This window comes from Dermacentor albipictus, chromosome 1 (assembly GCF_038994185.2).
Source record: "Dermacentor albipictus isolate Rhodes 1998 colony chromosome 1, USDA_Dalb.pri_finalv2, whole genome shotgun sequence".
NCBI classification, from domain to species: Eukaryota; Metazoa; Arthropoda; class Arachnida; order Ixodida; family Ixodidae; genus Dermacentor; species Dermacentor albipictus.
In genome coordinates, this window is record NC_091821.1 from 147,572,434 (window position 1) to 147,595,980 (window position 23,547).

Consider the following 23,547-nt stretch of genomic DNA (forward strand, 5'->3'; position numbering starts at 1 on the left):
AGTGAAATAGAGTTGTCTTTTCTTTCCCCGCCACTCGTATATTAAACTGATTATTAATTTTATTTTCCTTGAATGAATCAAACTGTGTCTTATTTTAATTAAAAACGCATTTTTCTTTCTCAATGTTTGTTTCATCCTCACATATAGTACTTCACTCGCTGCGCCTAAAGCCACCCCTGCTGACGTAGGTGACGATTTGTTCTGAACCGCTTTTCGCCCGAAGCTTCACGATCTATTTGCATCGACCATGCGTTCACTTCATCCAGATTTTCATTTTCGGCTTGCTTCACGCCATGAATTTCCAAATTTGCTCGTCGGTTGCGTCATTCCAATTCGTCACTGTCAAGCGCAAGCGTCTCAGTGTTCACTCCCTTCCTTTCTAGTTTTTCAATCTTAGTTCTGATTTCCTTAATGTCATCTTCGTTTTGCTCTCTGCGTTTGAACAAGTAGTGCATCTGATACGACATTAATTGCACAGAATCCTGAATGCCGTAAATGGTCTCTTTCAAGGGCATTAAGACATGGAGCTTTTGGCTGATTGCCTGAAGAATGAAGTCGATATCACGTAAATTTGGTTCAATGGACGGTCCTTTTATCGCGCTATCAGTTTGGGGAGTGCGGTTCTTTGATCTCTGACATTTCGCATGTCTCCATGTTTTTTTATGTACGTTTCCTTTTTTTGATCGTAAGGTAATTTCTGGCACCTTATCATATATTCCTTCGTTATTTGTAGCATCGCATGTTATACAGACTACAAAGTCATTTAAATTCAACGCCATTTGCTTGCACTCAAGGAATTCAGAATCACTAGACATGGTAACATTCTTGGCGGCAGCAGCGGCGATATAAACAAAATCGATGGCGCTTAAAGATAGCAAAAAAAAAAAAGACGTCAAGACAGTGAAAGATCTATTTTCACAACCGCTGCTGCCGCCAAAGTGCTGTCGAGGGGGCGGAGGGGGGTGGGGAGGGGAACGTCGTAGCTGTATAGCCAAGGGAACTATGGAAGCCATGGAAGCGGGGACACGAGATCCAGCGTGAAGGGGCCAGTCGAAGGGGGTGGTGCCACGGCTATGTCAGCTGGTATAACCCCCAGGTAATCGGCAATTACGTCACGAACGCCAGTTTGCTCCCTGCTCCTCGTCTGGCCATGCTTCTCAAAAAAAAAAAAAGTTAAGTCTGCTATATGGCAACGCTTATGTTTATGCGCGAGGGTGGGGGGGGGGGGGGGCACCCTGCTTGTCGTCTGCAATGCGCTCGACGAGTGCGCGATTTTTCGAGTTGCGCTTTATACTGCAGTCTGTTTTGTTATAACAGTTATCATTTTCAGCTTCCTTCTTTTAGTGATAAGAATTTACTTTCGTGTGCGGTGTGGTTGTTCATGTATTGATTAAATGCCAGCAGTACCTAAAGTTTCACTCTACTCCATTGCGATACGTGAGCCAGAACGCGCGTGGCTATCGCATTTCGGCAGGACCATAACAGGCAGAGAAATGTGCTTTATTTCCCATTTTTATTCAGAACGTTTGTACAGCAAGAGTTACATTACACAAAACAATATTACGGACCCGAGCATCTCTTATCTACAGTACAAACTGCACCTCTATGGGCGCACATACATAACGAAGCTTCTTACAATTTCTGAATAGCAAACGTCATGTTTTTCTTTTCTTTGCTTGGGACAACCCTACCAAATGAATTCGTTTGTCGCAAGAGCTATGTGTGATTACTAATGCAAACAAATTATCAGTAAGCGAGACCCGTTGAAAGGCTGAAGACAGCACATTTCGTATACATATGCCGGATAAAATCTTTGCCTTTAATGAAAGGGTTCTCACTTTCTCTCTCTCTCTCTCTGGGGAGAGGGAGTCATCCTTGCAGCGACTGTGGCCTGGAAAAAAGGCAACGATATAGGCTGGTGGCGACCGTTGCGTCGGCAAGCGATGCGCATGAAAGAGGGACAAACACATCACTGTGAGGAGGAAGGTCAATATCTGAAGGTACGCAGATCCTGCTAATATCATGAACTTGAAAGTCGTGAGATGGCAAATAGCACAAAATGGAGAACTGAACCTCAGCACGTGTACAGTCAATGACGGCATGATGGCGCGACAAAAAATCCCAGCCGAGAATCACATCGTGGGAGCCACCATTTAGCACAAAGAAATCAATCGAATACAAGATGCCTCGAATCAGCACCGTGGCAGCACGGCTATTCTAAGCGATAGTACCGAAGACGTTATGGTCACTTTCTGTAATGAGAGACAAAGCTTTTCACTAATCACAGATACAGCAGCACCTATATATCGACGAGCGCAAGAGATTTGATGCCATCAACTGGCACTTCAAAAGCGTTATAGCGGGGGAAAAGCGAGGACTTTGATGTTCCGACGACGACGCAGTTCGTGCCTCAGGAGATGCGCAAAACAGTTTTCCGCCTCAGTAGTACTGGCACTTGGCCCATGACGCATGAGTGAGAGTGAGCGGCGACGAAGGGAAGGCGAGTGACGACTATCGAAGGGTTGTGAATCCGGAGCCGGCAAGCCATCTACCAGCGTATACTTCCGGTGGCGGCTCTTGCGGCTGTTGTGGCATACGAAATGGCCGGAAGCCGTACCTAGGGTTTTTCCCGTATCCATGAAGGCCGGGAAGCGAGGGAGGCAGAAGCACGCTACATGTCCTGCAGGGGTGCCGCAGCCGTAGCATATCGGGCGGTTGTCAGCAGTACACCAAGGATCTACACTCTGATGCTGCGCACCGAAAGCCGGCTGACGAGAGCCGGCTGACACGGAAATGGAAGAGCTTCGGTCACTTGCTCTTGAATCATCCGTCGAATTGCTGGAGACAAATAGTGGGAAGGCTTCTCCGTAGTCGAAGAAGAGCAGTCGTGCAAACTCATCGCGCATAAATTCTTTAATATGCGCTAGCAAAGTTGTCTGGTTGTCGCCGTTAACCAGTGCTGCTAGCGAATCGTCCGTTAGTGTTCGGCGTTGAGCTAAGGTGCGTTGTTTGCGTAGCTTCTCAAAACTTTGGCACAAATTAACTTCAGCAACGGTACGCTGATCCTTCGCTAACAAAGGTTGAAAGGCATCCTCGTCAATACCTTTCATAATGTGTTTTATCCTGTCCTGTTCTGCCATTGACGGATCCACACGCTTAGACAGGTCAATTAGATCGACGCAACTTGTCAAAGTTTCACCGTGACGTTGCGCGCTCCCACGTAAGCGTTGTTCAGTGCGAAGCTTGCACATAGCGGGGCGCCCGAACACTTCTGGAAAACTTCTCTTGCATGCACTTCATGTGATGAAATCGTGTTGCCGGTTTCGGAACCTGAGGTCAGTCACCATGCCGGTTAAGTAAAACAACACGTTGTGCAGCTTGGTGGCGTCGTCCCACTTGCCGTGTTGGCTCACCTATTCGTACGATGACAACTAATCCTCCACGAATCCATCATCAGTGTCGCTTAAGATTTGAGGATCGCGCTGGCGCAACACACCAGAAACGATGACCGCTGGGGACTGTGGTACACCTTCCTGGGTGGTTTCATCAGGCATAGTAGCAGCAGTGGGCAACGTCCAGCTTCGGAATTTCAGTTTTAGAGGTTGTCCGGCAAGCCACCAAGTAAAAGGGGATTTAGTAAAGCTCGTTCAAGAGATCGCAAGGGGTTCTGTATTGACAGTGCAGCAGAACGAGCTCGGGTATCGCGCCGAAGTGATGGTAGTGCCTACAGCGCAGCATGCATATTCTGCACTGCAGAGGTAATAAATTATATGCTTACAAACAACGCAATTGCTGGTACAAATTTCAGCACTGTTTCTGCAAAACACTGTTTTCAATTCATGTGCGTCAACACTTATTATATTTTGCTGTGCGATTTATGCTACACATATGGTACACAAATTTTCACAATACAAATTTTTATTTTAATTGCTGCTATATTGAAGCAATAGGTTTCGTAATGCTTCTTTCTGAACAACTGCAGTCTGAAGATATACTGATCAGTTCCTTGCAGCTAAATTATCCTGATCCATGAATTTCTTATCCACGTGTAAATAAGACACTGACGGATTAGTTCGTTCAACCTTTTATTTGCTCCATGTTTTCCTTGTCCTCCAGCATGCCTATTACAATAACACTAGCTTCCAAAAGTTACAAGCCTCTGGTCAGCGGTCTATGAGCATTTCCTGCGTTAGAAGAACTTGTGTTGAACTGGGCGAACAAACCTTTGCGGGAAAACCGCAGCCCGTGGATCGCTAAGTGACTACGTAAGCACCTTCGTAACGCATTGCGCGGCAGCACGACTTGACGCGAAGGTAAATTCGCTCGTTCTCAGTAAAATCTGCTTGTCTGCTTAGCTCGCTATTAACAACCGCGAACATCGCACATCGCAGATGAATATACCACACATAAGAGGAGATAAGCAGGCAGTTTTTCTTTTTTGGCGGCGCACTACATTTCGCTACGTAACGTAAAATGCGCCAAGCACCGCAGCAAACAACGCGAAGAAAACAGTGCTTGCAGTGCTATCTGCGCCAGCGCAGTGGTCCTTGATTTCGTTTTCGCATCTTGTGAAGCTCTAGGTGGCTTGCAATGCCTTACCAAGAACAACATGTGAGCACAATGTTCTCTGACATAACTCCCTTGTTCATGCAGCAACCATTCACAAATCTTCAGCAAAGATAACTTATCATTTTTTTTTCTTTTTTACAGCGCAGCTCTTAGGCGCCCTCGGCGCCCCTCGTAACTGAGCGAAGGAGTGCAGCGAAGGATGAAAGAGCGAACGCGGAGCGCAGCGGGGAATGGAACACGGCCTGGTCTCCTCATGCCCATTTTAGTTCCAGAAGCCGTTTTCGACTCCTTTGGTAACGATCGCATTAGCCCACTCCCTACTACAGCAGGTGACAGCTGATACATCTTAGTTTCCGTCGACTACTTGTCGAAACTTAGAATGACAGAAAGCTGAGCTATTATTATTTTATTATGGAGTTTTTACGCGCCAAAGCCACTTTCTGATTATGAGGCACGCCGCAGTGGAGGACTCCGGAAATTTCGACCACCTGGGGTTCTTTAACGTGCACCTAAATCTAAGTACACGGGTGTTTTCGCATTTCGCCCCGATTGAAATGCGGCCGCCGTGGCCGGGATTCGATCCCGCGACCTTCTGCTCAGCAGCCTAACGCCATAGCCACTGAGCAACCACGGCGGGTAAAGCTGAGCTAGGTTGGTAAGGATTCATTATGCAAAAGCTTGCGCAGATGAATTTTGTGTCTTCTTTCTTTTTTCGCCTCAGTGCTTCATTCAGTTGATAGTCGGCGTTCGTGTTCTCCACTTCTCTACTCTTGTGTCCTGTCTGCACGCCTCCTTTTTGCATAATGAATACTTGTCGAAATTCATACAGGCCGGTCGCTGCCATCCTTTTTGTCACCACCAACTTCGTCATCAGTTTCCTGTAGCACCGACTCTAATGGAGGTGCGGTGTACCAAGGAAGCTGATCTATGACAGGATGACCACTTTCTAAAGCTGTGAACTTCGGAACTACCTTTCTGCGGCAGGAGTCGAGCACCACTTGGCATGATTTACCACCGGCATGCAAACGGACTAACCAAAAGGTCAGATCAGATCCTCCAAGCTAGGTTGGCTCCGTACTGTAAAAACAGTAAGCACGGTGAAGCTGATTGAAACAAACACCTCTAAGCATCCGCCTGTGCCAACACCCAAAGCTCGTTCTGATGTCCCAAGTCCACGGCATATCACATTATCTCTAAGTTCATCATCATCATCATCATTATCATCATCATCCTAGTTACGCCCACTGCAGGGCAAAGGCCTCTCCCATACTTCTCCAACTACCCCGGTCATGTACTAATTGTGGCCGTGTCCCTGCAAACGTCTTAATGTCATCCGACCACCTAACTTTCTGTCGCCTCCTGCTACGCTTCCCTTCCCTTGGAATCCAGTCCGTAACCCTTAATGACCATCGGTTATCTTCCCTCCTCATTACATGTCCGGCCCATGCCCATTTCTTTTTCTTGATTTCAACTAAGATGTCATTTTCGCCCGTTTGTTGCCTCACCCAATCTGCTCTTTTCTTATCCCTTAACGTTACACCTATCATTCTTCTTTCCATAGCTCGTTGCGTCGTGCTCAATTTCAGCAGAACCCTTTTCGTAAGCCTTCAGGTTTCTGCCCCATATGTGAGTACTGGTAACACACAGCTGTTATACACTTTCCTTTTGAGGGAGAGTGGCAACCTGCTGTTCATGATTTGAGAATGCCTGCCAAATGCACCCCACCCCAGCCCATTCTTATTCTGATTATTTCAGTCTCATGATCCGGATCCGTGGTCACTACCTGCCCTAAGTAGATGTATTCCCTTACCACTTCCAGTGCCTCACTACCTATCGTAAACTGCTGTTCTCTTCCGAGACTGTTAAACATTACTTTAGTTTTCTGCAGATTAATTTTCAGACCCACCCTTCTGCTTTGCCTCTCCAGGTCAGTGAGCATGCCTTGCAATTGGTCTCCTGAGTTACTAAGCAAGGCAATATCATCAGCGAATCGCAAGTTGCTAAGGTATTCTCCATCAACTTTTATCCCCCATTCTTCCCACTCCAGGTCTCCTAATACCTCCTGTAAACATGCTGTGAATAGCATTGGAGAGATCGTATCTCCCTGTCTGACGCCTTTCTTTTTTGGGATTTTGTTGCTTTCTTTGTGGAGGACTACGGTGGCTGTGGAGCCGCTATAGATATCTTCCAGTATTTTTACATATGACTCATCTACTCCCTGATTCCGTAATGCCTCCATGACTGCTGAGGTTTCGACTGAATCAAACGCTTTCTCGTAATCAATGAAAGCTATATATAAGGGTTGGTTATCTTCTGCTCATTTCTCTATCACTTGATTGATAGTGTGAATATGGACTATTGTTGAGTAGCCTTTACGGAATCCTGCCTGGTCCTTTGGTTGACAGAAGTCTAAGGTGTTCCTGATTCTATTTGCGATTACCTTAGTAAATACTTTGTAGGCAGCGGACAGTAAGCTGATCGGTCTATAATTTTTCGTCTTTGGCGTCCCCTTTCTTATGGATTAGGATTATGTTAGCGTTCTTCCAAGATTCCGGTACGCTCGAGGTTATGAGGCATTGCGTATACAGGGTGGCCAGTTTCTCTAGAACAATCTGACCACCATCCTTCAACAAATCTGCTGTTACCTGATCCTCCCCAGCTGCCTTACCCCTTTGCATAGCTCCTAAGGCTTTCTTTACTTCTTCTGGCGTTACCTGTGGGATTTCGAATTCCTCTAGGCTATTCTCTCTTCCACGATCGTCGTGGGTGCTACTGGTACTGTATAAATCTCTATAGAACTCCTCAGCCACTTGAACTATTTCATCCATATTAGTAACGATATTGCCGGCTTTGTCTCTCAACGCACACGTCTGATTCTTGCCTATTCCTAGTTTCTTCTTCACTGTTTTTAGGCTTCCTCCGTTCCTGAGAGCCTGTTCAATTCTGTCCATATTATAGTTCCTGATGTCCGCTGTCTTACGCTTGTTGATTAACTTAGAAAGTTCTGGCAGTTCTATTCTATGCCAGCTAGAATCTCTAAGTTACCGCCCGTCGAATAAGTGACAGCTTTACAAGAATTACTGTTGTGGAACTGTTAGCAAACATTCTGTATAAGCACTACGCTCTCAGTTGTGGAAATATTTTGAGAAGTCAAGACTTAAGCGATGAAGAGGGTGAGGTTGCAACTGAAGCAGATATTTTGGAAGGGAGAAATCGAGGTGATAGATGCCTCTGGAAAACAACAACGACCACAACAAAAATAGCAGCAGCCGCAACGAAAACAACAAAGACCACAACAACAACAACAGCAGCAGCAACGAGAACACCGACAACGACAACAGGGATTCGTTAAATTGAATTGCTTGCAGGCAGCGAACCTTGTCCGCGTCCGGACAGAATTAAAGCTTCTCTAAAAGCTATGGGAATTTCTATAATGTAATGAAAACCTTCATTTGTTTGACCTCCTGCCTGTATTTATTTATTTTCTATACTGCTGCTCTCCACCGAGAGCATAGTGGTAGAGCAATGCAAAAAGTCAATAAAAATAGGAAGGTGCTACAAATAGGCCAATATGCAATTAATACCAGTATATAATGAATGTAGAAAAAGAAAGAGGAAGGGGTTCCAGTAACAAAAACAAAAGAGTGGTTACATGAACCTACACACTGCACTTTTCACACATTTGTATACAACACACGCTTGTGTTTGATAGAGATTCAAGTGCGTTGAGACATTGAACACAGTGATTTCACAATGCATAAAGTATATTAAAACGGAATACGTGTAAAAATAAAATAAAATAATAAATAAATAAATCAAAATAAATAAATAAATAAATAGTAAAATAAACGTAGTGCCCTACCATTGCGTGAAGGAGGATAACCAGCGCAGCTGTATTGGAATGACTATTGTGATAACAAATAATTTATATAGTTATTGCTATATTGATCGAATAAAGACACACGTAACTTCGTGGTTGATATCGTCTATTATTTTCTCTTATTCTTTCTTTCTTTATTTCCTTAAAGACCCCACATGGGGGTATTACATGAAGGGTGGGATTACAACAATATAGTTAAAACAATATTAGTTAAGGTGAGAGAATCGATAGTACTTCTTCCGTGAATCCAGATGAACTGGTGATGGCGGCGATGTCGTAAGGAAGGCCGTTCCAGTATGCAACTACACGAGGTAAAAACGAGGACAGAAAAGTGACAGTGCGCCTTTTGGGGCGAGCGATGCTTAATGAATGACCGGTACGACGTGATGTTCGTGCCGGCGGTGTAAAGTATGGTGTGATGGTGAGCGGACTGTAAAAAAAATTTGTGAGATAATGATAAGCTGGCGATGCGACGGCGATACGAAAGAGTTGGTAAACTGGAGTCTGCTTTTAAGGATGATGCGCTGATGTCGTAAGAATATGCTGAGTGACTGAACCTAGCAGCGCGATCCTGTACGGCTCCAAGGGCGTTAATAATGTAAATTTCATGCGGGCACCAGCTAGCAGAAGCGAAGGGGTTCAAGATTCGTATTCAAGTTTAGGTTTGATGAACGATTTGTATGCTAGTAGCTTTACGTGGGGAGGAGCTTTTCGTAAGTGGCGTTGAAAAAAACCAAGCTTTTTGTTAGCAGATGCTACAACGTTCTTCACATGCGAACACCAGTCAAGGTCATGAGAAATAGTGATGCTCAAGTATTGGAAAGATTTAAGTGGTTCAATAGGCTTGTTTTCTATTACATAAGAGAATACGAGAGGATTTCGACGGCTTGTTACTCCCATTGCTTTGCGTTTAGAGGGCGTTAGTAGCATTAGCCAGTCATCACACCAATTTTGAATATTGTTGAATATTTATAGGTTGTCCTGAAGCAATACTTATTAGCAATACGTTATGGTGTGGTAGACACCACAATCGTTAGCAAATACGTGGATGTGACTAGAGACATTAAGCGGTAGACAATTAATATATATTAAGAACAGGGGGGTCCTAGCACAGAGCCTTGTGGAACGCCTGATGTTACAAGAAGCGGGTTAGAAGCACTATTATTGATTTACAGAAACTGTGAGCGATTAGTAAGAAATCCTTGTATCCATCTTAGAACATTAGGGTGAATATTCAACTGTCAAAGTTTTAGAAGCAGGCGTTTATGAGCTATTTTGTCTAAGGCTTTTCCAAAATAGAGGAAAATTTCGTCAATCTGTGTATTAGTATCGAGGTTAGAATGCAGATCACGAAGCATGATGGCCAACTGGGTTTCAAAAGAAAATCCATTGCGGAAACCATGCTGTGATGTATGAAAAAAAAAATCGTTTGAGTCGAGAAAGTCCGTTAATTGTGAGAAAATGACATGTTCCATGATTTTGAAAGGGACGCTTGTTATAGAAATCGGGTGGTAGTTTAGTGACGAGTTCTTATTACCTGATTTGTAGACCGGAACGACCTTGCCACTTTCCATTCGACCGGTAGGTTACGTGTGGTTAATGGTTGTAAAAACAGCGAGATTAAAAAAGAAGCAGAAATGATTTTAGTGTTTTTTAGGAGTTTTGAAGTAATTTTGTGAGGGCCAGCAAACGATGACATCTTGAGGTTTTATATTATGCTGCAGATACCGTTTCGTGAAAAAATGATGGCAGGCATTTGACATGGCAGGAGCAGAAATGCTTTGAATGGGCGTATCGGATTCCATGGTGAAAACTGAAGAAAATGTGTTAAAAATGTTAGCGCAGTCAGCGTCTGATAAAGGATCACCCATTTCATTTGGGATACTGATAATACGGGGTGTGTGGAGATTAATGATGTACCAATTTTTTTTTCGGGTCATCAGTTATCATGCGGTGAAGGTCATTATGATAACACGAGTCTTTATGTCTGCGGATAGCGTCCGAGTACATACGCTCACACTCGTAGTATCTTTCCCAGGCGCCGGGGATTAATTTCATTCTTGCGGATCAATAAAGACGTTTCTTTCTGTTCTAAAGATTTTTAAGTGTTTTGTTAAACCAGGGCTGATGTCGGTTAACGCGAACGGTTATAGTTGGAATGTACTTCTCTGCTAGGGCATTAAGTTTATTCTTAAAGAGAGGCGAGTTGTTTTCCACAGAGCGCAAATGAAAACGTGATTCGAAATTTTCCTAGAAGTCGTGTAGTTCTTGATTTATTGCAGCGCAGCTGCCTTTGTCATAGAGGCGGATGACCTGTTTGTAAGAACGGCGTAAGCTGGGAATAAAGGTGAAGGTGGCATGGATTACTTTATGATCACTAATTTTGCGGAGGTAGTTAATGGTTGACAGACTTTCTGGATGAGTGGTTAGTGTAAGATCTAAAATGTTCTCAGTAGCCTGGGCTACGCGTGTTGGTTTAGTTACTAATTGCGTTAAGTTAAGGTTAAGGCAAACGTCAAGAAAGTCCTTAGCATCTGCTGCTTGGTTTGAACGTAGTTGCGCAGAAGACCAGTCAAGGTTTGGATAGTTGAAATCTCCGAATAGCAAGATACACGCATTCGAATACTTTTTCGCTAAGTGGATGAAGATATTGTTAAGTTTGAGAGGAAAATCAGCAGGACTGTTAGGGGGGCGATAACATACGCCGAGAAGTAGCAGCTCTGGATTAATATTGAATTTTAGCCATATTATTTCTAGTTCAGATGTTACGCCAATCACGAAGCAGAATAGCTGCTTATTCACAGCAATAAGAACACCTCCCCCTCTAGACTCCTGCCTATCTTTTCGGAACACCGCAAAAATGGGAACGTCGGCGAGCATTTCTGCGTCAGAAACGTCATCGAAAAGCCACGTTTCGGTGAATACGAGAAGATTACTTTCAGATGATGACAGAAGGTTTGATATTACGTTTAGGAAGAAAACTGCGTATGTTAGAAAAAATGACTGATAAAGAAAAGGTCGGTTCAGGAATAGGTGTAGAACGTTGAACTGGCTGTCGGTTGTTGCGTGGTAGCTATAATTCCTTGACTTGTTGGGACGATTTGTCAAAAAAGAATCGCTTGGGTCCGATATGCAAGGTTTTATACCGAAGTCAAAAAGGTACGGCTTTGCTTGTCGCCTATGTGATAAGGTGCTTGCACGCGGTTAGAGTTTGTTTGGAAAAATCTTCGCCAATGCTGAATGCCATAGCCTTCAACTTTCGGCTGTTTGCCAAAATTGCGTCTTTTGTTTTAAAATTACAAAATTTAATGACAATGGGACGGTTTCGGCCGGGAATTTTGCGTTCAAGGCGATGCGCACGCTCCATTTCATCAGGTTTTACACTTAGGTTTAGGTACTCGGAGCAGTGGCGGATGATTATTTCCTCTGAGCGCGTGAAGGACTCGTTGGAAGAAGTGTCGGATATGCCATAAAATATCAAATTATTTCGTCTAGAGCGGTTTTCGGCATCCTCTAGACGGCTTTCCAGAGTACAGACACGACGAACAGTTTGAACGGTGTCGGTTTGTACGCACTGCATGGGTTCTATATGCTGACAGATGGTTTCCACAGTGGCAGTCTCTTACTCAGGTCCGAAAGGACGTTGGTTGTTTCTTTCAATTGTGTTTTTAACTCTCGGACATCGCCCAGCAATTTAGACTGTCCTGCAGATAGCTCTTCTAATTCTGTAAGAATGGCAGCCGTGTCAGGACCAGGATTTGTCTCGATATCTCCAGCGAGCAGCAAAAGAGAGCGTACAACCGATATGCAATCACCAATAGTAATTAGTAAACACTGCGGGCTTGGCAGCTGGACCAAAAAGTAATTATTAGATATTTTAGCAAATAGGCTGTTTGGTGGACTAACCTGCATAACAGGAGGAAGCTGATTTGACGTCTGTTTAGCAGCACAGCCACCAAGCCCACAGAGGGATGTAGAAAGGTGAGCAGTTTTACAGTTTTAAAGCCGGCGTTCCCAAGAGTGTCGCTGTCGATGGTTTCTGCCACGATGAAATTAGGACCACAGACTCAGATAGTGGTGTTGTTTTCGACTCCCAAGCACTAGAAAATGATAAGACTGATGCACGGAAAGTCCACCCGTCATTGCCATGGGGCGGCAGCTTGAATACGGGCATCGTTGTTGGCCAAGTTGAGGCATGAGCAGCAGGCGATACCGGCGTACCCGTTGAAGCACAGGGCTGTACATCGCTGTCATAGGGTGGCCCCGCACATGCGGGCAAGGAGCAAGTCGAAGAAGGGTTGCCACAGTAACCATAGCTTTGTGGTCACTGTGGTACACCGACGAAGAAATACAGAGGGCCCGTCTGGAGCATAGGCGGCGGCAGCAGAGAGAATATGTGTGTCGACGGCGGGCGAATAGGGCCGACGAGGAGCGGGCCGCGGATGCCAAGCGTGGTACTCGATGGTCCAAACCCGTCGGCCGCTGCGCGTTCGGCGGCAGCGGCTTCCCGTGGCTTTCTCGCCCATTCGCGCTGTTGTTCACGTCGGCGTTCTTTGAGGGCACGTTCTCCTTCTTCAGAGCGAACTACGCGCATCCTGCCCATAGTAGTAGTAGGAGGAGGAGGAAATAGAGACAGAGGGCAGGGACGTAAACTAGAAATGCGTCTGGTTGGCTACCCTACCTTGGGGAGGGGAAAGAGGGAATAAAAATTTAATTAATTAATTATGGGGCTTTACGTGCCAAAACCACTTTCTGATTATGAGGCACGCCGTAGTGGGGGACTCCGGAAATTTGGACCACCTGGGGTTCTTTAACGTGCACCTAAATCTAAGTACACGGGTGTTTTCGCATTTCGCCCCCATCGAAATGCGGCCGCCGTGGCCGGGATTCGATCCCGCGACCTCGTGCTTAGCAGCCCAACACCATAGTCACTAAGTAACCACGGCGGGTCCAGGGAATAAAAAGATAGGATAGAAAGAGGGAGGGGAGGGGGAGGAAAGCCGCGGTAAGCTCGCGCACGCACGCGGAGGGCCTTAGCGAGTCAAAAGTGTTCACATGGACTATAGGTTCCATAGAGGTTTCTGCCCATAGCATGTCCACAGTGCATCTGCTGATAACGTCGCTAGGGCGATGACTACGTCAGAAAAAAAAAAAAAAAACGAGGCGCAACGATTGGTGGGCTGATGATGACGTTTTATTTTCTCTGTCGATGCGACTCGATAGACGGAGGCAAAAATTTTCAGAACCTAGCCATATACAGCTTCGCTGTAAAACGTGAACACAAGTTGGAAGGTGGCCTTCGGCGCCACAAGCGAAAGGAAAAGAGAGAACAGAGAGAAGAGACGACAGATCAAGCGTTTGATCTGTCGTCTCTTCTCTCTTTTTCTTTCATTTGTGGCGCTAAAAACCCCGCCTCAACATCGAAACGAACTAGTCCAACAAGAAGACCTTCTACGTCTTATTCAATTCGGGTATCGCACATACTGACACGGCTTCTAACATTGCGATACGCGAGGCTAGGTAGTGGCCAACACAAGCACTCGTTTCGCCTACTTTCTTGAACCGCGATGTGGGTATCTATATGTGTCTGCTTGCTTGCCAAACATTGCTTGTTGAACGCTGCTAAACTTCAATACAAATCACGTTTCTGGGCTTTGCTATTTCTAGAGAAGAGAAAGCAACAACATGTTTCAGTTTAATGATCGCCAGAAACCACCAATTCCTGATGGACTCGTCGTGACAACCAATATGTTGTCATGTAGTGGGTGCTACTCTTTGGTTGTTTTTCAACGTAATTATTTATAACGGGCCAGTTTACCAAATGATTGGGTATACTCCAAGCACATAACGTATTAAATAGAAAACTTTGTTTTCAAGCCTTAAACTTTTTTACTTTGGCGCGCATACTCTTTATTTCTGGGTGCAATAAATCTTACAAAAAAAAGCAGAAATAAATCTAGAGAAGGAAAAGATATAAATCTAAATAAAAAGAATTCGTCCCGGGCCAGGACGTATTTTTCTTCAACTGCGAGGCTTTTCTTTCGAGGCACCCGTATGGGTTTCCTCTGTAGCAATTGCTACGATTGGGAAGCAAATGCTAAAATTTTGCCTTAGTTAATTACTTCTCTCCACCTTGATGGTTTCCGCAGAACTGTTGTGTCAGAAAAAAAATCTGTTTCGCTGTTCTGTGCTTTTAATGATAATGGCAACAAAATAAATATGTCCAAAGTACGAATCTATTGGCGTCTCAGCGGGATATCGTTGCGGGGACAAGGAAGATGTGCAGCGCCAGGCGGCGTGCTGGCGCCGAACGAGCTCGCCGAAGAGATCCCGAAGCTCCTCCGTATGCACGCTTCAACTGGTGAGTTCTGCCCCATGGATCTCGAATCAGACCCGCGCCGTTTCACTCAGACGGACTATCACGTTGGCCAGCACGTGAATTGGGTCCTACCTATTAAAAGCGAACTCGCTCTTTTGCGCATCTGAAAACAGTTGTCGATATCGACATACATGGTCCAGGAAAAGATGTGTATAGATATATCGTGGTATTACTGCAGGCACATCCAGGAAAGCATGGCAGACACTCAAAAGTCGTGTGTGGTAGCTTACTGATATTAGTGAAAAGAAAAGTATCTGATCAATGCAGTTGTTAGACCAGCACTGACAAAGTGATGGATCGGAATACGAAAGCCGGAACATTCAAGAAACACGAAGACAGCGTTATGGATTAGGGAGAAAGCGGGCGTATAGACAATATTTTAGAACGGAAATATCGCTATTATTTGCCCAAATATTAAATCCCTTAATCTAAACTTTGAGAGTAAAAGAAAGAAGAGTTGGGCAGGCCGTGCGGTCCAAAACGCAGATAACAGGTGGTGTATTAAAGTACACAATATGTACCAAGGGAATAGAAACACAGTCGAAGGTCTATATTATTATGCGCACGGGGTGTGACGAGGTTAGGAATTTTGCAGACATAGGATTAAGTCGGCGGAAGCAAGACACCGGTAATAGGAGATCGCTTCCAGAGACCTTTGTCTGACAGTCGATATCCTGTTGCCTGTTGTCGACGATAGGGACTTGCGGTTGCGCCCGGCAGGACGACGGTGGGCGCGGTAGTCGAAGCCATGAGGGCATCGTCGCCTTGAGTTGGCATTGCAAAGGTAGCCATGGACCGTCCGCTATGCGGATTACTGACGTGGCGCAGCTATTCTACGATGAAACAGCTAACTCCAGTTTGCACGACTTGTTCTCGGTGAGATGAGCACTCGTACGTTGCATCACCATTGCCCAATTCTCACAGCGAATCCGTACAACATCGACCATAGCGCAAATTATTGTCACCAGATGGTGCTCCAGGTACTGCTGACGTGGAGGTTCATCTTGCGTGAAAACAAGATGGATCTCATTTACAAAGGCAAAGGTGATAAGGATAAGACGAGCTCGTACAGGCCAGTTACATTAACGTCGGTGATATACAGAAAGAAAATACAAGCAATCAAATTAGAAATGTCGAAGTAGGTAGAAAAAATCATACAGTGGGTGAACTACATAATGAGTTCAGACCAGGCAGACGCTCAGAGGATATGTTTGTACTAACTCGTTGCAGAGAGATTTCAATAGCTCAGAATATACCTTTATGGACAGATATTAACTGCGCAACAAAACGGCCACAAAAGAGGAACAGATGACACAAGCGCCACTCTCAACTATAGTTTATCTCAGGCAAAAAATGGACACGTAAGTACTTCATCGTTACATGACCACCCTGGTGGTGGAACTGAAAATCAAAAGAAAAAAAAAGAACTAAATGAAAAAGAAACGCTATCAACCCTTGAATATGCTGAAGTTACAAATTTGTTGGTGAACTTTAATGGGCGTCGGGACACGTGCTGCGCAAGAAGGCGAATTCTTTTTCTGACAGTGTGATGAAGGGCTGACTGACACATGCGTCATCCATGTTTCTGATATGAAAAGCTTCGATGATTTTCCTGTTAATTTTTTGTTTGGCAGTCGAAAGGATGCGCATGTTCGTTGTTCGTTGCGGCAAGTCATACATCGGCCAAAGCGGTCGCTGTATTAACATCAGACTTATGGAGCATGAGTTGGCCCGCGCTCCAACTCATCCTGCACCCATTTATCTGATCACTGTAGTTAGTTCACTAGCGATCAGATCAGATCACTAGCGTTTTGACAGCGAGTTTCCGCGGTCATCGAGAGATGTGTTCATATTTGCTAGCGCGCGCGTGACACCATTCTTGTTAATTTAGTTAGTATGCCTATGTTTACAAGTTTATATATGGCGAATAAAACTACTATCCTTACTTCGTACAGGTAGGTGTTTACTAATTTGCTATCGCAATTGATGCTTCGACTTTCGGGTGGAACAGCGACATTTTATAGACGCCTGTAACCGCTACACAAACACCGCCTCCACGTGCACGCACAAGGCGTTCGTCGCGTGCGCCACACCAGGCAAGGCAGCGGTTGCGATCGATCCATAGACTCGCCCAGGACGCCGCTTTCAAGCTCACTATGCGTGCGGACTGGGGCTTGCGTGATGGAGACCTCAACTCCTTCCGTACAGTGTTAACCAACGTCAAGTGCGTCATTGTTGACGAATGCAGCATGATGAGCAGCGTCACCCTCACACATGTCGATGACCACCTACGACAGATCACTGGCATGCAATTACAACGACCCTTTCGGTGGCTTGGACTCCATCATGTGCGGTGATTTGCGCCAGCTGCCCTCCGCGCCAGCGAGCTGTGCAGACTCAGTAAAACGCTCAACAACGTATGCAACACCCAAGTTACTTGGCATCACCTCTCCTAATTCCCGCTTGTGCAAGTCGTCCGCCAGAGCGACGCCATATTCTCCACTATACTGTCAATGATCGGCGATGGTCGTGCGCTTGAAAAGGAAGAAGTTGACATGTTTCACGTTCGCTTAGTTTCCAAACACTACTCAAGATGCCGCTGTCCTCAGGCGGTCAGACTATTCTACTTCAACAAGAACGCTGAGGTGTAAAACACGCAGGACGCCGTCCAAGACGTGGAGGCTATTCACGAGGCTATGGAGACGACGCCATCATCTGCTACCGCGGCGATGCTCACTGTGAGAGGGCAAAACGTCGTCAACACTGGCTTACCACTGCTGAGGTCGGTAACCTGCCGCGAAAAGTCGTACTATGCCTAATGAAGCCGTACATGCTTCCCCTCAAAATTGACGTGTCTGACGGCTTAGTTAATGGAGAGGTGGGTCATCTCAAGAACATGCAGCTCGACGAAATGGGCCTCCCCAAACGTCTTTGGCTCTACTTTCGCTGTCAAGCAAGTGGCAACATTGCTCGCCTCAAGCCCAAGTCTATTCGTGAAGTTGCTGGTCCTGTCCGTTCCTGTCGATTCCGTTCCCACCGAACTGCGCACTGCCACTGTAACTTTTGACACAAAAACAAGTGTGTCTTGCCATCGCAAGCAGTTCCCCGTAATGCAAGCGAGTGCTGTTACTATACATAAATCACAGGGCGGAACATACAGCCAGGGGGTCTACGATTATCAAAAGCGCCATTCGCGGAACCTCCTTCACGTTGCTTTAGGCCGAGCCACCATTCTGGACGGACTATTCTTAACGAGCACTGAAGAAGACTTCCTCTTCTACCAGGGAAGAAAAAACCCCGATCGGGCCTTGTTGGACAAATTTCATCGATTACGAAACCATCCACTCAATACGATCACCGCCAAGTGATTGGCACACCTTAGCGCTATGCAACATCAGCGTGCGCTCGTTGCTTGCGCACGCCTTCAATGTCTCGCACGACCACGTCTTCTGCGGGGTACCACTACTATGCTTATCGGAAACGTGGACAGACACTGCCGTCGACTTGCTAGGTTGCAAGTGCCTTGTCCTCGCAAAACCACACGATCGCCGAACTGCTGGGGTCGCGGTTTATAAGCACTTCGACGGAACCACGCTTTTACTGCGAAGCGTTCCCTCCAACTCAACTAGCTGCCTCAGATGAGTTGTGATGACGCGTGTACCGTTAAAACATCACAGGGCTTCATTGTCGCAGCATTTTACCTCTCACCAAGAACTTCGCGTACCGACGTCACTAACTTCTTGCTCCATAACTTCCGTGCGGTGTGCCTCGAGGATGCGCCGGTGATCATTACTGGAGGTTTTAACGTCAGTGTGCTTCGACGTGAAAACGATCGAGTGCATTGTCGTGTTCGTTGATGCCAAATTTGGACTTCACCTCCTGTAGGACGTCACACTGCCTACTACACGCAACAACACCTGTTTGGCTGTTGTGTTTAGAAAGGGTGTCGCATCCCGAGGGCACTGTCTGCCATTGCCAACCTACTTCAGTGGCCACAAGGCTGTTGTCGCGGTCGTCGAGCGAACTGTGTTCCACTTACATTCACATGTGTTTACATGATAATGCTATATTTGGTGCAATTCTTTTCTACCCCTCATTAATTACCCCGCTTATTTCTGATCATGTGATTATTGCATTACTACATTTCTAAGCATATTCGAGCGAGCGCCCCATCGCATATGTGCCCCGCGCGCCCAGTGTGATCTGCTGAGTGTGCGATGGCGGCCACATCAGGGCGACAGCGAGCCGAGACCTCTGCTGCAGCTTTACCTTTATGTGCGCTTTCTTCCCACGAGCCGTATGGTCAAGGTTAGCTAATCTGCCGCCCGGATCGGCAATACGGAACGTATGTAGCCCTTCGCACCTGAACGCGCTGCCCACGGGAGCCGCTTCTTAACTCCACCGTTTCACACGCACCTTGTCATAGTCATCCAGTCTCTCTCTTCATATCGGTCTGGCTACGCCGGGGCACGCCTGCTTACTTAGCAAGCTCATGTTTACTGTAATTCAAAGTGCACCTAAAGCTGCTAGCCTTACTTCGTATAGCATTACAATGTGTTGCTATCGCATTCATTGCTCCGCCCTCGCGGCGAAACTGTGACTTTTTTATGCCATACCCATGGTCAAGCAATATAAATACCTAGGCGTATACATAAATGAAGGAAATATTTACTCAGGCACCAACCAATATAATCTGAAACTAAAGGGGCACTCATAGATAGAGATGTCCTGAGGATGAGAAAAAAAGATTAAGAAGATGTATAGAAAGATTCTAGAATGAGAAGCATGTATAGCATACCCTATTAACTCAAGCAGGCTAGGTGACTATTTGTCACCGCCCCGTTTCAAAGGGGATGCAAATAAATGATTATCATCATCACCACCACGTCCTCCAGTCTGATCAAGCTGAAAAAATGGTGAGAATGATCTCACCCTTTCTCGTCTCGGAATCTCTGACTGAAGTCTTTGGACCAGGTTACAAGGCATCGAAAATGGCAAACGGTGATCGGCTACTGGAGCTCCGCGACCAGAAACAGCATGAAAAACTACCCAACCTAGTGTCGTTTGGGGATGTTCCAGTGGTAATTACGCCGCACCGTACCATGAGTATCACCCACGGTGTCGTGTCCGATGCTGATTTATTGGAGCTATCTGAAGCTGAACTCCTGGAGGGCTGGAGTGATCAGCGCGTTATCAGTGTCAAACGAATTAAGATGAGGCGGGATGGAAAATAAGTCTAGACCAAGCACCTAATACTTACGGTTCAAGTGTTTTGCCCGAGACCATCGACGCCAGGTACTTCAAGATTCGCGTTAGGCCATATCTACCAAATCCCCTCAGATGCTTCAAGTGTCAAAGGTTCGGTCACAGTGTGCAGAACTGTCGAGGCCGGCTGACTTGTGCCAAGTGTAGAGACAATGACCATTCTTCTGAAACCTACCAGGACACTCGACACTGTCAACTGTGATGGCGAGCATGACGCATACTCGCGACCCTGCCCATCTTGAAAGAAAGAAAAATAAATCCTCGCAGACAAAGTAAAGGAAAATATAACGTTTAAGGGGGCTTGCGGGCGGGTGTCACACCTGCCAGCGAACCACTTTGCTGAAGTGGTGCGTCAGGGACGGTGCCACAACGGCGCCCGGCGGCTGTCTGGCCCACACGCAGTGAGCCGGCGGTGAGGCCTTCTGCTCCCTTGGCGGCTGCAACTAGCCCTGCTCCGCCACCCCAACAAAAGGGACCATCGACCTCAGGACTCGTGGCCTCAAAGGCCTCTTCCGACGTGTTGAGGCCGTCACGTCAAGCGTAGCACTCGCAAGAGCGCGTGTCCAGCGCCTAACAAGAGGCGATGGACACAACAACCAGCCAGATGGCGCCACCAGCGCCTAAAGAGCGGCGAGATTCTCGCGATCGCTCCAAGAAAGACAAACCTCGCGTCATGGCACCTGAGAAGGGCCCCGTGGCTAATCTTCGTCTCTTATGCTCACAGCACAAACACTTTCTTCATTATAGAGACACAAATACTACAATGGAATGTTAGAGGACTCATTCATAACCTCGATGAACTTAGAAAACTCCTACACAAACATAATGCAATGTTGCTGTGTGTTCAAGAGACACATCTGAAACATACGAGCACTAACTCTCTTCGTAATTACACTATCTTCCGAAAAAACCGCGACGAGGCTAACGCCTCCGGTAGTGTAGTATAGTAGCCGACAAGTTTGTAGCTTGCCAACACGACACCCGTCAGACGCCCCTTGAGGCAGTGTGAGTTCGGGCCATTCTTTTTAATAAATTGGTCCCTGTATGTTCCATTTATATACCCCCGAAACATCATCTAGAAGAAGCAGACTTTTATAACCTAATTGATCAGCTTCTCGAACCTTACATACTCGTGGGAGATCTTAACGCTCACAACACGTTGTGGGGAGACTCACGATGCGACGCGAGAGGTCGACTCATTGAAAACTTTCTTTTAAACTCCGGTGCGTGCCTCTTCAATAAGAAGGAACCAACGTATTATAATCCTCACCATAATTCATACTCGTCAATAGACCTGTCGATCGGCTCCCCTTCTATCTTCCCTGATTTAGAATGACTTGCAATCAAAAATCCATACGGAAGTGATCGCTTCCCAGTAACGCCGAACTTAGTAACCCAACATGGCTCCCCTCCGTATGTCCCTCGCTGGAAACTGGCCTCAGCTGACTGGGAAGCTTCTAAGGAATCCACCTACTTAACACGAGATGTTATAAATAATTTTACTATAGATCATGCTGTATCATTCTTTACCGTTTTCATCATTGACGCCGCTGAAAAGTTCATTCCTCAAACAAGTGACACTTCATTCAAAAGACGGGTCCCCTGGTGGAATGACGATTGCAAGGGGCCACGAAGGAGACAAAGCTTGGTGCAAGCTACGTGAATGTCCTAAGGCAGAAAATCTAATAGAATTTAAACATGTGAAATCCGAGGGAAGAAGGACGCGACGACAGGCAAAGAAGGCAAGCTGGCAGAGGTTTCTCTAAGCTATAGATTCGTATACTCAAGAGGCTAAAGTATGGGACGGGCTAAGAAGGCCAAAGGGACAAGAAATTCATCCGTTACTTTTAGTGAACGATGAAGTGAACAGCTTGGAAGGCCAAGCAGACGCTCTTGGCGAACACTTTGGGCGCGTTTCAGTTCTAATTGTTACTCCGAGGCATTCTTAAAGCACAAACAAATAGCAGAATGCAAGGCCATCGAACGCAAATACCGACAGAACGAATCCTATAACCTGTCTTTTAACATTGCCGAGTTGAGAGCCTCCCTGACTGCATGTCAGAGTTTTGCACCTGGGCCTGACAAGATCATGAGCGACATGATTAAATACCTCCCCAGTGACACTTAAATAACGCTACTCGCACTTCTCAACGCTATGTGGGTTGCCGGGTACCTTCCTACTGCATAGAAAGAAGCCCTTGTCGTGCCGATTCTGAAAAAGGCGAAGACCCCACAGTAGCAACAAGGTACCGCCCAATCGCCCTCACAAGTTTTATTTGCAAACTTTTTAAAAAATGAAAAACCGTCGCATTTTACACTTCCTTGAGTCAAACAAAATTATTGATCCATATCAGTGCGGTTTTAGAGAAGGAGGATCTACAACCGACCATCTCGTGCGTATCGAATCAAATATTCGCGATGCCTTCGTACATAAACAATCATTCCTAACTATGTTTCTCGATATGGAAAAGGCGTGCGATGCAACTTGGCGTTATGGAATCCTGCGGGACCTGTCGGCACTGGGAATCCGCGGCAATATGTTAAACATTATAGAAAGCGACCCACACAACCATACATTCCGGGTGAAAATAGGTAACGCACTGCCGTGTACATTCATACAGGAAACTCGGATACCCCAGGGAGGCGTACTCTGAGTCGTTAAGATGAATACGCTTCGTACATCATTAGCACCAGCTATCTTTTATTCCGTCCACGTAGACGACATACAAGCAGGTTTCAAATCCTGCATCCTTAGAGTGTGTGAGAGACAGGTACAGCAGGGCTTGAACAAGGTGCCCAAGTGGGTAGACAAAAATGGATTTAAAATAAATCCCCACAGAAGTTCTTGTGTTCTCTTTACAAGAAAGGGAGGCCTGGTTCAGATCCTTTTGTAGAACTGTGTGGACAACAAATAGCTGTCAACAAAGAGCACACATGTCTAGGTGTTATACTTGACTCCAGGCTTACTTTCATTCCACACATAAAATATTATAAAGCAAAATGTCTAAAAACAATGAACTTACTGAAAATCTTATCCAACACAACATGTGGTAGCGACAGGAAGTGTTAATTGAGTCTTTACAGGGGTCTATTCGATCACGATCGGACTATGGTGCCGTGGTATATCACTGTGCCGCCCCGAGCGCGCTAAATATGCTAGATCCCGTCCACCATCTGGGTATCCGCCTGGCCACTGGTGCATTTAAAACAAGGCCTGTCGAAAGTCTATACGTATGGTCATGGTACATATGGTATGGTCATATACGAATGGTCACTCCATTTTCGGAGAACATATATCCGCTTCACCTACTTTCTCAAAGTGCACTCTAATCAGGAACATAAGTGTTCCACAACCGTTAACGACTTGGCGCGTGCAACACTTTTTTGTAATGGACCCTCTTAATAGTAGACCCTCGTAATAGACTACCTTTCTCACTGCGTGTGAGGGAACTTA

The 23,547-nt window shown here is 45.9% G+C and overlaps 1 protein-coding gene across 3 annotated transcripts in view; it reads left to right on the forward strand.

The window, feature by feature from the left end:
- The first annotated feature begins 1,928 nt into the window (after nt 1–1,928).
- The window catches only part of LOC135911011 ((Lyso)-N-acylphosphatidylethanolamine lipase-like), a 91,125-nt gene continuing 69,506 nt past the window's right edge, over nt 1,929–23,547 (forward strand). Inside the window, exons 1-2 of one of the 3 annotated variants that reach the window (XM_065443078.2) lie at nt 1,929–2,000; nt 14,701–14,810. In XM_065443078.2, coding sequence (XP_065299150.2) covers nt 1,944–2,000; nt 14,701–14,810 — 167 coding nt within the window. In that variant the 5' untranslated portion in view covers nt 1,929–1,943. Of the gene's footprint in view, nt 2,001–14,685; nt 14,885–23,547 lie in introns of those variants that run through there. The other 2 variants (XM_065443079.2, XM_065443080.2) reach the window with 2 other exon arrangements.